This window comes from Crinia signifera, chromosome 6, assembly GCF_055691185.1.
Source record: "Crinia signifera chromosome 6, ASM5569118v1, whole genome shotgun sequence".
Taxonomy (NCBI): Eukaryota; Metazoa; Chordata; class Amphibia; order Anura; family Myobatrachidae; genus Crinia; species Crinia signifera.
Window position 1 is genome coordinate 75,788,394 of NC_139222.1, and position 17,774 is coordinate 75,806,167.

At 44.8% G+C, this 17,774-nt stretch overlaps 1 protein-coding gene across 3 annotated transcripts in view; it reads left to right on the forward strand.

Annotated features, from left to right (window-relative positions):
* Positions 1-17,774, forward strand: part of CDH23 (cadherin related 23) — a 914,269-nt gene that overhangs the window by 852,142 nt on the left and 44,353 nt on the right. For 2 of the 3 annotated variants that reach the window (XM_083146306.1, XM_083146304.1), the window contains exons 45-52: positions 1,952-2,155; positions 6,171-6,629; positions 7,256-7,372; positions 8,389-8,613; positions 8,754-8,923; positions 12,647-12,784; positions 13,848-13,967; positions 14,175-14,352. In XM_083146306.1, the coding sequence (XP_083002432.1) occupies positions 1,952-2,155; positions 6,171-6,629; positions 7,256-7,372; positions 8,389-8,613; positions 8,754-8,923; positions 12,647-12,784; positions 13,848-13,967; positions 14,175-14,352 (1,611 nt within the window). The remainder of the gene's footprint in view (positions 1-1,951; positions 2,156-6,170; positions 6,630-7,255; positions 7,373-8,388; positions 8,614-8,753; positions 8,924-12,646; positions 12,785-13,847; positions 13,968-14,174; positions 14,353-17,774) is intronic. The other variant, XM_083146305.1, reaches the window with a different exon arrangement.

A 17,774-nucleotide genomic window follows, 5' to 3' on the forward strand; every position in this document is an offset into this window, starting at 1 on the left:
CGGGCATGGACAAACTATGGACCTTCAGCTGTTGTGAAACTACAAGTTCCATCATGCTATGCCACAGTTTTGCTATTAGGAAATGCTAAAACTATGGCAAGGCATGCTGGCATTTAGCCATGCCTGCTATAAATTAAATCTAGGTTTTCACTGCTCTGCATGTATCATGTTTGTCCGAACTATAGCCAACTCATTATCTTGGCTGGCGGGTACATCTGCTAACTTGAAAACATAGCCATCTTTCTACACAAACATTTACCATTTGGTGATAATCTTCATACAGCCAATAGTGAGGTACCCAAACCACAATGGGATTTGGTACTTGTGTACAATCACGGTTCCCACGATGTCCATCGTATAGGAAAAAATCGCATCGCATGCGATCTTTAACAGAAATGCATTGAAATTAGTATCAAACATGTTCAATGGCCCCCAAATGTCATTTTTGAGGCTGTACCACCCCCACTATCAACGCGAACCCAAAGCGTGGCGAGCCCGCTAGGGGCGGCGGTACGCGTTCTACGACCTTTTCATACCCCCACTATCCACGTCGGCGTGGAGTTGAGAATAGAAAGTGTGGCGAGCCCGAAGCGTGGCGAGCGGACACGGATACCTTCACAGGTATACGCGTCCCCTCGGGGGCTTCACAGGTGTCCGCTGCGCTCGCCACGCTTCGGGGTTCGGTGGCTCGCTGCGCTCGCCACACTTTCTATTCTCAACTCCACGCCGACATGGATAGTGGGGGTATGAAAAGGTCGTAGGACGCGTACCTCCGCCGCTCGCCACGCTTCGGGTTCGCGTTGATAGTGGGGGTGGTACATCCTCAAAAATGACATTTGGGGCCATTGAACATGTTTGATACTAATTTCAATGCATTTGGATGCATTTCTGTTAAAAATCGCATGTGATCGCATCGCATGCGATTTTTCAAAAAATACTAAAAAAAAAAACCTGCAAAAATCGCATGCCATCGCATGCCACTACATTTGGCATGCGATGGCATGCGATGAGTGCCGTGAAAGTACACAAGTACCTGGGATTTTAGCTCCATCTTTGCTACTTTGTTCCCACAGGAGATCAAGTGCAGGTAGTGGTTACACCTCTGATCTCACTGGATTTATTGTTTAACAACATTTACATTCAATGTCGTAAATTACTATACAGTAAAAGTTAGCTGTTTACACTGATAGTAATAAAGGGTACTTGTGTATTAGCACGGCGCCCACGATTTTTATTGAAGTGCATCTCATCGCAATATAGCGGCATGCGATGCGATTTTTAATTGTACAAGCACCCCGATGGGTGCTTACAATGTTAAATGCACCCCCATTTTCAATGGCACCCCCACTATCAACACCAACCCAAAGCGTGGCGAGCGGCGGCGGTACACGTCCTCCGACCTTTTCATACCCCACTATACACGTCGGTGTGAAGTTGATTTTAGATAGTGTGGTGAGCGCACCGAGCCCGAAGCGTGGCGAGCAAACGCGGATTACTTTACATGTATTCCGCGTCCCCTTGCGGGGCTCGGTGGCTCGCTGCGCTCGAAATTCATCTCCACACCGACGTGGATAGTGGGGGTATGAAAAAGTCTGAGGATGCATACCGCCACCCCTCGCAGGCTCGCCACACTTCGGGTTGGCATTGATAGTGGGGATGGCATTGACAATGGGGGTGCATTTAACATTGTATGCACCCATCAGGGTGCTTGTACAATTAAAAATCGCATCACATTGCATGCCATTTGCTGGCATGCGATGCTATGCGATATTTAATTGTACATTCCGGTTAATTTAACGCGAACATCGCATCGCATACCATTAAATACGGTATGCGATGGGCGCCGTGATAATACACAAGTGCCTAATGAAGTACTATTTATGTTAAAAGTGCAGTGTGTCTACACTTTTGGACTTTGACATACATTGTTTGATAATCTTCTATATTGCAGGTGTTGTGACTGTGAAAGTGGGCAGAGTTATAGACCGAGAAGCTTTCTCTGTCCCAGTGCTGAATCTCACCCTGGTGGCAGAGGATATCGGCAAGCTGAATGACACAGCCATTCTTATTTTAACAATATTAGATGCAAATGACAATAGACCAATCTTTAGTCCACTGAGTGTTGTTGTGCATCTCCTGGAGAACAGCCCTCCAGGTAAGCTGTTGAATCTGATGCTATGGGAATACATTGAGAATGCCATCATTACAATACAATTAATACATGTTTACATGGTATATTTTCTCCCACTGGTGATTCTAGAAATATGATAATGGGTGGTCCCAGATTCAACTAATCCTGCAGCAGGGACCCTCGCGTGGCTTTGCCTCGTGCCAAAAAAGGTGGTGTGGCCTCACAAAAATGGGCATGGTATTACACATTATACTACCCATGGTAATGCCTATTACACATTATAGCAAATGCTGTAATGCCCGTTACACATTATATCGCATGCCATAATGCCAATTACACATAAGGCCACACAACATAATGCTCATTACACACTGTGCCACACACTGGGATGCCCATTACACATTGTGCCACATTCCGTTATATCACACACCATGATGCCCATTACATATGATGCCACATAAGTGCTGCTTACCTAAATCCTTGATGCCGGGGGCTTCATGCTTGATGCAGGGGGCTTCATGCTTGATGCCGGGGGCTTCATGCTTGATGCCGGGGGCTTCATGCTTGATGCCGGGGGCTTCATGCTGGATGCCAAGGGGGTTTCATGCTAGATGCCAAGGGGTTTCATACGCATTTCCAAGGGGTTTCATGCTCATTGCCAAGGGGGATTACTGGTTCGCTACCACAGGGGAGTGAAATGCTCGTTGGCAAAGGGGATTACATGCTCTCCAAGGGGGAGTAAAATGCTCATTGCCAAGGGAGGGGGGTGTAAAATGCTCGTTGCCAATCAGGAGTGAAATGCCTCTTGCCAAGGGGAGTAAACTGCTGTAAAATGCTCATTGCCAAGGGGGACTGAAATGCTCGTTGCCAAGGGGGACTGAAATGCTGCTGCTCGGTGACAGCTGGACAGATAGCTGTGTGCTGCCATAGCTCTATTCAATCTCAGAGCAGGTCCGCGGCTATATTGAAATCTCCCGCTAGCTCCCAAACCAATCGGAGCGATCCGGCAGCCAATCAGGAGCGGCAGTGGTTGCTTCATTTGGCTAGCGAGTCATCACAAAATTTCAAAATAGCCATTGCGCAGACCTGTCCTGCTCTGACTCTGGCAGCCGGGCAGCACATCGCTCTCTGCCCGGTTGTCACAACTTTCTCGAAGGAGGAGGACCTGACCCATCATCCACTCCTCCAGTGGCCGACAATAAGATAGTCAGTATGTTTAATGAGTGTTCCTGACCACCCCTTAGATACAGTATACCCATGTTTTCTCCTCCTAAAGCGAAATTTGTCCAGATGGCGCTAAGCAGCAAACAACCGCTGATAAGCAAGCGGTTCTGAATCATACCCATAGAGCAGTGTGTATGCCGGATATGCAGGTGCCCATGGTCGCTAGTGTCATCGCAGGTTTGATGTGTTGCACATCAACACCAACTATATTGCTATTGTCCTGTAGAATGCTAATGAAGGACGGAAGTCGCTCCAGTGTGTACCCAGCCTTATTAAAACAAGTTATTCCCTTTTTATTATATGGCACTGATTGGTCAGTGTTCAATTCATTCAGCTCAGAAAAGCCTTTACCTTTTCAGATCTTGGACCCACTATAAGAATCAGTATCCCAATATTACAGTAACATACACATACGCTGCCTGATGGCCCTCTATAAGCATTAATCTAGTTGAGTCTGAACTTCAGAAGAAAAGTCACAGCGGGCCCGGGCTTGCTGGAGGGGCCCTGTGGGGGCCCTGGTCCAACCCCCCCTTCACCCGCCATCTCTCCCAGGCAGCCGCAGCAACACACACCTCTACAGCATGTGCTGTGCTGCCAGCAGGCTCAGCATGAGTTTCTCACTGACAGCGTGAGAGGTCATGCTGAGCCTGCTGTCAGCACAACACATGCTGTAGGTGTGCTGCTGCTGCTGAGGGGGAGAGACAATAACAACCCCCCCCCCCTCAACTTTAGTGTTTTTCAAACCCCTCTAAACATTTTGGGGCGTGGCCTAATCGTGGGAGGTGGCCATGTCTCCCACTATTAGGCCATGCCCCTAAATTTTACCGGAGCCCGGTATACCTCTCGGCTACCCTGGGCACAGGTGCATAGGATGCTACCAAATCAGCCAAACCAAACCATCCAAGGCACCAAAAGATGGCAAGTGAAATGTTGAAGAGTATTAGATACAAATGGAATGCTTGTCAGCCAGCCTGCAGGATCGCTAGATGTCCAGAACTGGTGCAGGCTGGCGGACAGGTGCTCCATCTGACGGGAACGCACGAGCATCTCACACGCTTGTGTTTCCCCATCAGCACGGCGGCGGGGTGTGGCTTCCCTGTCCATCTCCACTTCAGGGAGACGTGCAGGGTGAGTGGGGGCTGCAAGGGGCGGCGGCAGGCTCTGTCAGAACGGGGCGCGCGAGCTTCTCGTGTGCACACTCCCCCTTCTGTCAGATGGTGCACACCGGCGATTGGCTGTACTATCGCCATTGAGAGCTGCTCCATCTGTAAGTGAGAGCAGCGGATGTATATTAGAGATGTTACAGGAGTGAAAAGGTGTACACAATGTTACATAGTAAATATGTATTACATTGTGCCAAAGCAATCATTGGGGCCGCACTCAGAAACTCATATCACAACTGACATACTGTATACAGGTCTTACCTTCTAATAGAACCTTGTCCAATGTGCAGTCAGCAAGGATTCCTATTTAAAAACAATCAGGGATGTGTGGGTGTGGGGGTGCTACTCTTGGCTTCAGTCCTACATATACTGTACATATACAAAATAGAATTGAAGGTACTTGTTTCCTAGCAGGGCGCCCAGTATGCATTTAGCGTACTGGGCTATTCACCGTAGTGAAATTGCATCACATCGCATGCCGCGTTATAGTAGCATGCGATCCATATAAAGTGCACAGGAGTGCTTATACAATGAAATGTCGAATGCGATCTCAGTGCACCAAATGCTATGCAATGCGATATTTCATTGTACAAACACCCAATGCTTACAATGAGATGTGCTGGTATGAGATGTGATGTGTGCATAGATGTGATGGGTGCTCACAATTGTAAGCACCTGCACCTATGCCATTGTTTAGCGTCAACCCCAGTATCAACGCCAGCGTCCTCCGACCTTTTCATACCCCCACTATCCATGTCGGCGTGGAGTTGATTCTATATAGTGTGGCGAGCTCGAAGCTTGGCGAGCGGAATACATGTAAAGTAATCTGCGTCCCCTCGCTGCGCTCGCCACACTATATAAAATCAACTCCACGCCGACGTGGATAGTGGAGGTATTAAAAGGTCGGAGGATGCTTTCCGCCGACCCTCGTGGGGCTCGCTGCGCTCGACATGCTTCGGGGTGGCGTTGATAGTGCTGGTGTTTAAGGAACACATTCACACCTGCACATTCATACAGCTGACACAGTAATGACGACATGTGTTAACTAATAACTAATTTACTTAAATAGGAGCGGGAACGGGAAAATCGCATCGCATGCTACTACTATACGTGATGCGATGCGATTTCACTACATTTGCGCATGTAATAAATCTGGGCACACTGCTAGGAAACAAGTACCAGATTGAATTATATTGCTTATAATTATTAATGTTTGAGTAGTACACCTGCATTCTTTCTATCTGTGAGTTGCATCTTATGCCAGTGTTTTCACAGATGAGTGAATATCGGCTTTGTAGAACTGCATACTGTATGTGTCAGTCTGTTATCATAGTTGATCACAGTGAGGACTCATTCATAAAGTACAGATGGATCCCCTCTCATGCTTGCAGGGCTGTCGACAGAATCGCCAGGCCCCGCCAGCCATCCCTGAAGCTGAGACGGGCAGGGTGAGACGCTCACGCGCGTTCCAGTCTAATGGAGTCCCTTTCCGCCAGCAGGGACGTTCTGGCGAGCACCAGCAATGAGTGAGAGGGGCTCCATCTGTAATTGACAGAAAGAAACCATTTAAGCGTGGTAACGACATTGGTGGCAGAAATGGAGGCAGAAATTTCTCTTTATGTTTAACTTGATTTAGTTTGTTTCTCTTTTAGGTTTTTCTGTTGTGCAGGTCATGGCAACGGATGCGGACAGTGGCCCCAACCAACAACTAAGTTACCGAATTGAAAGTGGTGCTCAGGATAGGTTTCTCATTGATGTAATCACAGGGGTTATAAGGGTAGCCAATGTAACAGTGGATAGGGAAGAGAAAGATTCCTACAGGCTGATGGTTGTGGCCGCGGACCGTGGCACCACTCCCTTGTCTGGAAGCACCACAGTAAATATCCTTATTGATGATGTTAATGACTGCCCACCAGAATTTGTCAATCCCATCCAAACTGTGAGTGTCTTGGAGTCAGTTGTGGTGGGAACCATTATAGCCGAGGTCACTGCCATTGACCGAGACCTCAACCCACGTCTGGAGTATTACATCATAGAAATATTGGCCACTGATGACACCAATGTTCTTGTGCCCAATCAGCAAGCAGCTTTCAGTATTGACTTCAAAACAGGTACTTTCTTGTAATGTGTTTTTCCTTTTCCCATTTTGTTTTGGTTTAGGTTGTTTTTGTTATTTTATCAGATTGAATTTACACCATTCCACTCTTCCTGTCTATATCTCCTGAGCCTCTTACTTTCCAATCCTTTTTCCCCTCTATTCTTACGGTCTTTTCTTATTAATAATCCCATGAACTTTGGTTTACTGCTACTAACCAACTAAATCTTTTCTTTCCTTTATGGCTCACAATCCTGAAGGTTTGATCTGTTACCTCTGTAAAGCCTTTCCTGTCTGACTCATACATTGTCCTACATCACCATCCTCACCATGATAACTGGTCACTGCTGCACTCTCATAGTCATTGCTGGCTTGGATGCCGACCTAATCATCTTAAAGGGCAAGGCATGTCCCTTTATTGGTTGTTGTTAAGCCTATGCAGACTGAACTTGGGAGCTACCTGGATCTTGTTAAGGGGTGGTCTTGGGAAGTTACTGTTTTGTACAATAATTGGTTACTTTAACTATGTTGATAAATTGGAGCTTGATCCTGTAAATTAAAAGGTAAATTTACCACACATGCTCTGATTATTTACTATCTGCTTGTCTGTATATTGATGTAGTGACTTTTGTTTATTTTTAGGAGCAGTAATGGTAAAGTCTCCACTGAATAGAGAACTAGTAGCTACATATGATATTTCGGTCTCTGTGTATGATAATGCAAGTCAAGTGGTTGACAAATCAGTCAGTGTCCCGAATGGTAAGTAATTTAGGAATGGGCTGGACCCAGGACTCTTCATATTTAGTATTTCAGTATACTGGTTCTATGGTTCTACTGTTTCCTGAGATTAGATGATTCGTATAAAGGGGTGTACACACGGTGAGATTTTGGCAGGAAATTTTGACTAGATAGTCAAAATCTCCTAGAACAGGCATGTCCAACGTTGGCCCTCCAGATGTTTTGAAACTACACATCCCAGCATGCTTTGCAATAGTTTTAACATTCTCTAATAGCAAAACTGTGGCAAAGCATGCTGGGATGTGTAGTTTCACAACACATGGAGGGCCAACGTTGGACATGCCTGTCCTAGAAGGTTAGCCAAAATATCCCTATTTTTTTCCTGCGTAGTCAATATTGTCTAGCATAGATTGCTTAGCATAGATTGACTGTGCAGGCAATTTTGACTAGATCATAGACTACCATTACTTAAGGTCCATACACGCTGTCTATCATCGCTGGGGGGGGGAGCGGCTTTGCCCGGCGCCGTTCCGTGGGGGGAGGACGGCTTTGCATAGTGCAGTGCTATGCAAAGCCGCTCATCTGCTGGTATTACCAGCAGATGAGCGGCTTTCCCAGCGATGATGTGGGAGCGTGTAGCAGCGCTCCCCGCTCATCGCCAGGCCATGCACACTGGGCAGTTTTGAGCTGAAAGCCGCTCAAGCATGCTGTTTTGAGCGGCTTTCAGTTTAAAGTCACCCAGTGTGTATGGGACTTAATACAAAATCACTTAGTCAAAATATCCAGTGCATCTAGCCAAAAATCTCTCTCAAAATTGCTTAATCATAACTGCTTAGTCAAAATTGTCCATTAGCCAATATCTCACTGTGTGTACTGGGCTTTGCAGATTATAATCTGTGATTTTTCAATAAACTCAACAATAAAAACAAATGATATAACAGCCACACAAAGGGAGAAAAATTAAATAATTGATTAAGGGAATATTCAATGTTACAAAGAACATAGGTTTCACTGTACTGTACTTCTATTTCTTACAGCAAAGCTAACCGTTAATGTTCTGGATGTGAATGACAATACCCCTAGATTTCGTCCTTTTGGAGTGACTGTATTTTCCCAAAGAATAGTGGAAGGCGCCACGGCAGGGACCACGCTGCTGTCTGTTTCTGCTGTAGATCCAGATAAAGGGCCTAATGGTCAGATCACTTATTCTCTTCTTAACCTTCGCCCAGCGGGATACGTCCAACTGGAAGACAACACGGCAGGTATGCATGAGCAGAGATTAAGAGAGTAAGATTTCTAATCTATTTAATCATATTTTTACAAAGAGAGTCTTCGTATTCTATATTGTAAATATTTACACATCCTATTCTATATATTGCATACCTATATTTTTACATTACAGGGAAAATAATCGCAAATCGTACTGTTGACTATGAGCAGGTGCAGTGGTTCAATTTCACTGTCAGGGCCTCAGATAATGGTTCTCCTCCTAGATCGTCTGAGATTCCAGTCTGCCTGGAGATTGTGGATATCAATGATAACAATCCTATTTTCAGCCAGTCATCATATCAGGTAAATACCGGCAAAGGTGCAAAGATCCAGTGCTGTTTAAATGCCGCAGCAACTGCAATTCACACACTTTGCCATGCAAATTATTGCGGGCAAAACTGCAATTACAGTAGGTCTGAATCAGGTTTTACTTACCATTAGTTACACAGCTAGAATAAATAGCCTGTTAAATTTGAGGGAATGCACTGATTATGGGAATGGACTCATTACTGTATGTTAAAGCAACTATAATAAGAATGTTGTGTGTCTATACATCTTCCTATCAATAGCATGTGAAATACATACATATGTATAATATTCTCCAATGTGTTTCTACACCAGAAACCCTCTGTCGGAACCATATACCACACCCTATAACTATAATGTTTGCCAGCTTTAAACAATTCAGCCTATAATTTAGAGCGGTACTGTACAAAAATAAATGATTGTGCACCTAGAAGGCAATGTTTTTGTTTTATATTTGCTGCATATTGGTAGTATTGATGACAGGATGCAGTACTTCTATATTCTATATTTCTTTAGATACTGCACATCTACATGCTCTTGTAAGTGGGACAGGAAGGAAACATTGTCAGTAGGTCACGATATTGCATGATTATTGCAAAAATAATCTATGGAACTTGTGAGTGGTTGGCTCAGGTGCAAAAATGTATCTTGGGCCCCCTTCCAAGTTCATAATACAGTATACCACCCACCAGTGGGTGACAGGGAGAAGCAGTGGGAGAGAGGTATAGAGTGACAAGGAGAGGTATCAGGGAGAGACAGTGAGTGACCGTACTATCACACAGTCCTGTGGTGTGTGGAGACTAAGGTATCTGTACCTTGGTGGGGGTGGGTGTTGAGAGAAGTGTGGTACTGTAGCCTGGTTGGCCTCTGGGAAGGCCTTAAGTCCGGTCCCAAGATAGCCACCGAGTAAATTTGCAAGTCTCATTTCTTTACTGTAGTGACATGGTGGTGAGAGACCTGGTTAACACCTGCCATAGAGCAGTATAGACCCTTAGCTCCATTAACAATCTTCATTTAACAGAATACTTGCCTACCCTCCTGGAATGGCCAGGAGGCTCCCGAAAATCGGGTCCCCCTCCCGGCCCCCGGGAAGGGTGGGCAAACCTTCCGCATGTTCCCGCATGCCCCCGGCTTCCCCAGCTTTTTCCTACCGCACCGGCAAAATCCCATGTTTTGCTGGTGTACGTGGAGGGGCTCAAATGATGCAAATCACTGGTTTGCTTTTGCAATGGGGGCAAGGCTTGATGATGTAGGATGCCCCCCTAATGGCGGCTGGACGTCTCCTCTAAGGGCTTCTCCCGGACAGGAGACATTAAATGTCGGTAAGTAAATGTAACGGTGGGTACAGCTGTACCAATAATCCAACACAACTGGGCTGTCCATAGTCTCTGGTGTGTGCCTATAAAACTCTGCAATATCAACACCTGCACAATAATTCCCCACATTAGGAACACAACAGCCACTACCTAACCAGCCTACCCTGTATTTTGTGTGTGTGTGTGTGTGTATATATTTATATATATATATAGAGAGAGAAATCTGACAAGCATGTGGAATATATTCAATCAGTAAGCGGTACTGTGATCTGACAGTATCTCAATAGAAATGAGCAGGGTCGTGATTCTGAACATGAATGGTCAATGAATTATCATTTCTGGCTGACAAAACACGTTTATCACACAATACAAATAGCAAAATCGTCATTCATGTGATAATTCTTGCTTGTGTTACAAAGTACAAAGTATGGGTGAAAGTGGGTAAAACTGCCTGTACACCCAAATAGCCAATCTACTGTAATATAAAATAACAGCATAGAAGTCTATTATTTGCCTTAAACATAAGAATTGGAGTATGTTTTCACAGCACATGGACAAATAAAAACAAGAAAATCTGTACGTGTTTAATTTAAGGGTGTGACTCAAAAGTTCTGAACCAAGGATCTGATCCAGACCTATTCACAAATGTGCAGAAATCACTTATCGGCAGTTTCCGCACTTTGGCGCACTCACGCGCGTCAGACCTTGCATGCGTGAGCCCTGAAACTGCAATAACAGCCTATCATGGTGACCATAAACATGGCACCGCTAGGCCGAGCAGCCAGTCACGTGCTTTCCAAAAGCTTAGCACCTGTTCAGGGGTTGGTGAAAATGAATCTGTTAAAGCCTATGGAGAATGATTGTAACAATGTAGCGAATAATTAAATACAGATATGTCCTTTTTTTTTTTTTCAATAAACTTTTTTATTGAGACATTGCTTTTACGTGACAATAGAACACTTTACATCTGTGTTTTGTATACAGATTACAAAGTAGTAACAATTTAAAACAGAGTCCATTAATATTTGAAATCCAATCACCATACAAATCAAATAAGGTTTACATGTAGGTCTTGACGAACAGTTTTACAAAAGCATTAGGTCAAGGGAACAGGGGGATCTTGGACAGCAACTCTAGTCATGTACCATGTTGTTGATTGTAAGCTATCATATATCATTTGTCTTGTGTTAAGAGGGAGGGTGGGTATGTAGGAATCCCACAATAGGAAGGATTTTTTTCTACCTGTTTGTCTCGGTCCACAATAGATATGTCCTTTTTACAATGTTGCCACTTGTGATTGCATGCATAAAGGAAGCCACTGACCCTAATAGTTGCACCCTCTTCCTCAGTAATATATCATAAAAAATAAATTAAAAAAAGTGTAAATTTCAAGTTATTATTGTATGTATCGTATCTTCTGAGAGAGTGAGGTGTGACAGAGTAGTTCTTATGCAGATACCACAAGGCCTACAGTTTAACCACCATATTCATCTTAGTCAATGAGGCTGAAACATAAATTGTCACTGTGGGGCCTATTCAGGATTGCTCGTTGCGATCTGAATTTTGCCCCAGCCCACAATGGCCTGGGTTTGTGCAGACGCATTTCTGCGCATGTGCAAACCCCCATCAGCGAATGGCTTTGGTAAGTTACGCACTCTCTGGGCTGTTCACTGTGGGGAGGGAGGGCGGGGAGCATGCAGGGGGTGAGAGCAGGGGAATCCCCATAAGTATGCTGGGCGTTCCCCTAAAGAAGCAGGCATGGCAATGGGCAGGCGGCTGACGTCACATGACATCAGCTCCCGTTTCCCCTGTGGCACATGCATAGTCTGCGAGACTAAGCATGTCTCCTGGCACAGCACTGTCAATGCGGTTGTACAAATAAAGATACTGCCATAAGAAACGCATCCTGTGATGTGATGGCGGACGCTAATGTCACGCTCTGATAACATTACAAATGTGATTCTTGATAAATGGTCCCCTTCCTCTTTCAGAATTGTGATTGAACGTGTACCGAACTGGACCCCGGAATGCTGAACCTGGTAGGCTCCATTTATCAAACTGTGCCATTCCGGAACCAGTAATGTCCTGTCCAGGGGGACAAGTGGAAGGAAAAGTTACAGCCCCCCTTGTATGGTCCGGACCGTTCTGGGTTTTACTACGACCCTGGATCATACAGGGAGGCTGTAATCTCTCCCTCCTGGTCTCCAGGTGTCACAGGCACCCCCACCGGACGGTACACCCCCTGGACAGGCCTCCCCCCAGGACAAGACACTACAAGCTTCGGAACGGCATGAAGTGACGAATGGAGTTGTCTGGTCTGGCGTTCTGTGGTTAGGTCCGGTTCCAGTTTTTACCCATTCCTCAATTTTTCATTATTAACTGATTTTTTTTTTTTTGCTTCTAGAAATCGGTATTCGAGGACATTCAGCTTGGTTCTACGGTCCTACAGATTAAAGCCATTGATGCAGACTCTGGCCGCTTTGCTCTCATTCAGTACAACCTAGTGGATGGAGAAGGCAGATTTGGGATAAATCCTACAACGGTAAATGAGCTATGAAACATTTATACAGGATATGATATTAATATCCATGGGATAAAAGTTTTATTTCTGTCAGTAAATAATATTATTAGAGCATACTATACAATATATATACATCAGAGTGAGCAGATGAGGTTTGATTCTGATACATATAGATATTGTGAATCCCTGGACAGTGGAAAATGTATGCATGTGATCAGCTTGGAGAAAAAGCGCTAGAGATTAAAATATGCTAAATATTTTTTAATGGTACTCTCTTGTGTACAGGACTGTACCAATATTTTTTTGATTTAAGATGTAGTAACTGGAGGGTACGCGGTACACTATTACAGTGCCCATGTGGGCAATACAGCTGTGTCTGCATTTTAACATGTTCTGCATTATGACCATGTCAGTATATTGTGTGTCGGCATTTCAATTGTCAGTACCTGTCGGGATATTGACCAATGTCATTTACACCCTGCCGGTATAACAGTGTCGGCCAAGTGATTGTCAGGATATTTCAGTTGTCGGAAAATCATACTGATCCCAGAATGACTTATTTTCAGCAGTGCATGATGTATATTTGTGTTGTGAGTGTGGTGTACTCTCTTCATAGCTGACTTTGTTATGTGAATTAGTATACACACATGTTGTATATTATTAAAAAATGTTTTCAAACTAGTATCAATTCTAGTGTCACATGTGCGCTCTCTAAATATGTGTATACATATTTCTTTTCTGCATTTTGAGTATACACATTGCCTTATCAGACATAGGGCCAGATTCTCTAAGCTTCAAAAGTGATAAAATGGAGAGTGATAATCAGCCAGCCAATCAGCTCCTACCTGCCATGTCCCAGACTGTGTTTGAAAAATGTCAGACAGGAGCTGATTGGCTGGCTGTTTATCACTCTCTATTTTATCACTTTTGAAGCTTAGAGAATCTGGCCCAAGAACTTTAAAATTTGACAACCAGACTAGATAGTCCCATTAATGTATCCAGATTAAAAAAGAAAAAATGTATTTGTGTAAAAAACACAAGAAATAATAATCTAACCTTTTGCTCGTGCTTTTTTTTCAAACAGGGAGATATATACATCCTGTCTCCACTGGACCGAGAGAAGAAGGAGCAGTATACACTCACCGCCATTGCCAGAGACAACCCTGGGGATATTGCCAGTAACCGCCGGGAAAACTCTGTGCAGGTGATACTACACATGTTGGTACTGCATACATGCATACAGAAAATACGTACTTCTGATATTTATTATTATTACCACTAATATTATACTGTACGCTTCTGATATAGTCATTTGTTATAATAAATATGTTATAGTGCATTCTTTCCATCATGTGTTTGATGCCTACTTGACTAACCAAAATGTCTTTTACCTCTCATCCTTTATTATTAGGTGTTTATCACAGTTCTAGATGTTAATGACTGCAGACCACAGTTCTCCAAAAGCCAGTTCAGCACCAGTGTGTATGAGAATGAACCAGAGGGCACATCTGTCATTACCATGTCAGCCACTGACCTGGATGAGGGAGACAACGGAGTGGTGACATATAACCTCCAGGGCCCCGGTGCAGGTGGGTAATACAGTATATTGCTCTTGTTGTGCATGTGTACAGATTGCAAAGCATACATTGTGTTGTAACTTTCTGCGTAAGTGTTCCCTAAATTAGAAGAACCCTCTCCTTCTGCTTTTCTCATGTGGTCGGAAAAATGTAACGTAAACATTGGCAATTTTGTCACTATACAATCCCTTCCAACTACAGATAGAGCCATCCTCATCTAGCCCTTAAATAGGATTAAGTGAGCTAGAGCTGTCGGATTTAATCCTATGCTAATCCCCTAATCTATGGTTCTATGTATTGTATTGCAGCTGAGAACAATAGGCCTTGGTGAGCCATGGCTATCCAGAGAAAGCTAGTTGAAGAAGGCTCCATCTGTACATCATCATAGGTTTCCGGGAGGAGTGTGGAAGGAAAGGTCTGCAGTGTCTAGGTCAACACCAAAATGTTGACATTGACAAAATATCAGCATGCAAAAGGTCAATGTTGAATAAAGGTAGACATACAAAAATTGAGGTGTCACTGTCGACACCTGTTAACATAGATCTCCAATCTATCAAGTAGCTTGTACACTCACTTGGCTTGCTTCACTCCCCTTGCTTTGGGCGTGGTGCCTCGATCCACTACCGCTGCGCTCTGCCCATTTTACCATTCCAAGCTGGAGTCCACGTGGATGTTGAAATAAATAAAAAAAAGTGAAAAAAATGTTGATCTTTTTCATGTCAGCATTTTGCTTGTGTCTACCTTTTGTCAGTGCTGACCTTTTTGCATGATGTCATTTGCCAATGTCGACCTTTTGGTGGTGACCTGTTGACACTGTAGACCTACTAACTCTATTTCCTACCTGATCGCACACCTATGAATTTGCAGGCAGGGCGATTATTGATAGACTAGCCCAGAGGCGTAGGGAGGGCGGAGCCACTGGTGCTCATGCTCCGGGCGCCGATTGGTGGAATGGCGCTGCCGGCCCGCCCCCCCTCCGCAAATGATCCCCTGATACACTAATGGCGGGCAGTGTGTGCCGGCGGCTGCCCTGCCCGGCGCCTAGCTGCTGGTCCTGTCACTCAGCGTTACTACAGCCTGATGTCTGTTGCTGGACGCTAGTAAGAGACACCGGTTAATGTGGTGGTGTTATCATCACTAGGCTGCCTAGGCATTACAGTGTCCTATATAGCGCAGCAGATTCCGTTACAGCGTCTTATATAGTGCAGCAGATTCCGTTACAGCGTCTTATATAGCGCAGCAGATTCCGTTACAGCGTCCTATATAGCGCAGCAGATTCCGTTACAGCGTCCTATATAGCGCAGCAGATTCCGTTAGAGTGTCTTATATAGCGCAGCAGATTCCGTTACAGTGTCTTATATAGCGCAGCAGGTTCCGTTACAGGGTCTTATATAGCGCAGCGGATTCCGTTACAGTGTCTTATATAGTGCAGCAGATTCCGTTACAGTGTCTTATATAGCGCAGCAGATTCTGTTACAGTGTCTTATATAGCGCAGCAGATTCCGTTACAGTGTCTTATATAGTGCAGCAGATTCCGTTACAGAGTCTTATATAGCGCAGCAGATTCCGTTACAGTGTCCTATATAGCGCAGCAGATTCCGTTACAGCGTCTTATATAGTGCAGCAGATTCCGTTACAGCGTCTTATATAGCGCAGCAGATTCCGTTACAGCGTCCTATATAGCGCAGCAGATTCCGTTACAGTGTCCTATATAGCGCAGCAGATTCCGTTACAGTGTCTTATATAGCGCAGCAGATTCCGTTACAGTGTCTTATATAGCGCAGCAGATTGCGTTACAGTGTCTTATATAGCGCAGCAGATTCCGTTACAGTGTCTTATATAGTGCAGCAGATTCCGTTACAGTGTCTTATATAGCGCAGCAGATTCTGTTACAGTGTCTTATATAGCGCAGCAGATTCCGTTACAGAGTCTTATATAGTGCAGCAGATTCCGTTACAGAGTCTTATATAGCGCAGCAAATCCGTTACAGTGTCTTATATAGCACAGCGGATTCCGTTACAGTGTCTTATATAGCGCAGCAGATTCTGTTACAGTGTCTTATATAGCGCAGCAGATTCCGTTACAGTGTCTTATATAGTGCTGCAGATTCCGTTACAGTGTCTTATACAGAGCAGCAGATTCTGTTACAGTGTCTTATATAGTGCAGCAGATTCTGTTACAGTGTCTTATTTATTTCAAATGTAACATGCCCACACATGTTAGCCACGCCCCCAATTCATTACCGGTCACCATGGCACCTAGCTGCACCGCTGGACTGGGCATCATACAGCCTGCAGTACGCATGCGTAGGCTTACCCTGTGATAAAAGCCTGCTACTTTTATTGATTGTTGGACGTACACAAGGCGATTGACAGAAAGACAGCGTTTGGGGGTGGTAGCCGGCCATTTTCTGGGAGTGTCAGGCATGCCCCTGGCCCCGGTCAGCCTGTTCCTATCACAGCCAAATGGTAATGAGGAGACATTGTGCTTATATAAGGAATGCAATGAAACCTCTAAAGAGGAAATCAAAGCAGCAAATGGGATACTGAAAGGAAAATTGATTCAGAAATTCTGGAAACCTATTTTTTTTTTAAGTATATTAACAGAAAAAAGGCTAAAGAAAGACAACCCTGGACCCATAATAAATGACAAAGGTAAAAGGATTACTGTTGGTATGGCAATAGCAGAAGAACTGAATATTGCTTTTTCATCAGTTTTTACCACTACCAATGATAATACAACATTTTTAGATATAGAATTTTCGGAGGAAGAAGACGCACCGAAATTAAAATAACTAAATCACCGTAACCAAGGGTGTGGAAATAGCAAGGCCACTTTGCAAACTTAATCTCACCGGCCTAGGTCCCGATTAAAACCTGCTTGTTAGTCTGCGTATATTTGGAGCCTAGTGAGCAGGTTAACGTTCCCCCGCTGCTCCGGCGAACACACTCCTCACGACGAATGAAGCCCCTCGCTATGCTGTGAGTGGATGTGTACGCTTACACATTCCCTCGCATGTCCCCGCACAGAGGACAAAATCATTAGATGGTTGTTCAACATCGAATGACTTTTCCTCTGTTTGCAGCAGAAAGGTAGCCTAGGACTTACTTTTTTTGCTGCCCGATCTTCTCCGAATTGGGGGCGGGTGCTGATGGGATGTCATCTGCCCACGCCAAGTAGGGAGGGGAAAGCCTGCATTCCCTGGGGCCCACCCAGCATTTTTATGGGCGTGCCCAATGTTTTGTGGCCACTCCCATGAAATGCTGGGTGTCCACCCCAGAACACCTCCTGCCTGACAATCAGGCAGCAAGCACCCCGGCAAATGAAAATCTCGCCAAAGGTGCTTGCCGCAGGAGACCGCACATGCACAGTCCCCCACCATTGAGGACGGGGCTGAATTCGGACCTGTGCGAACAGGTCTGAATCAGCCCCTT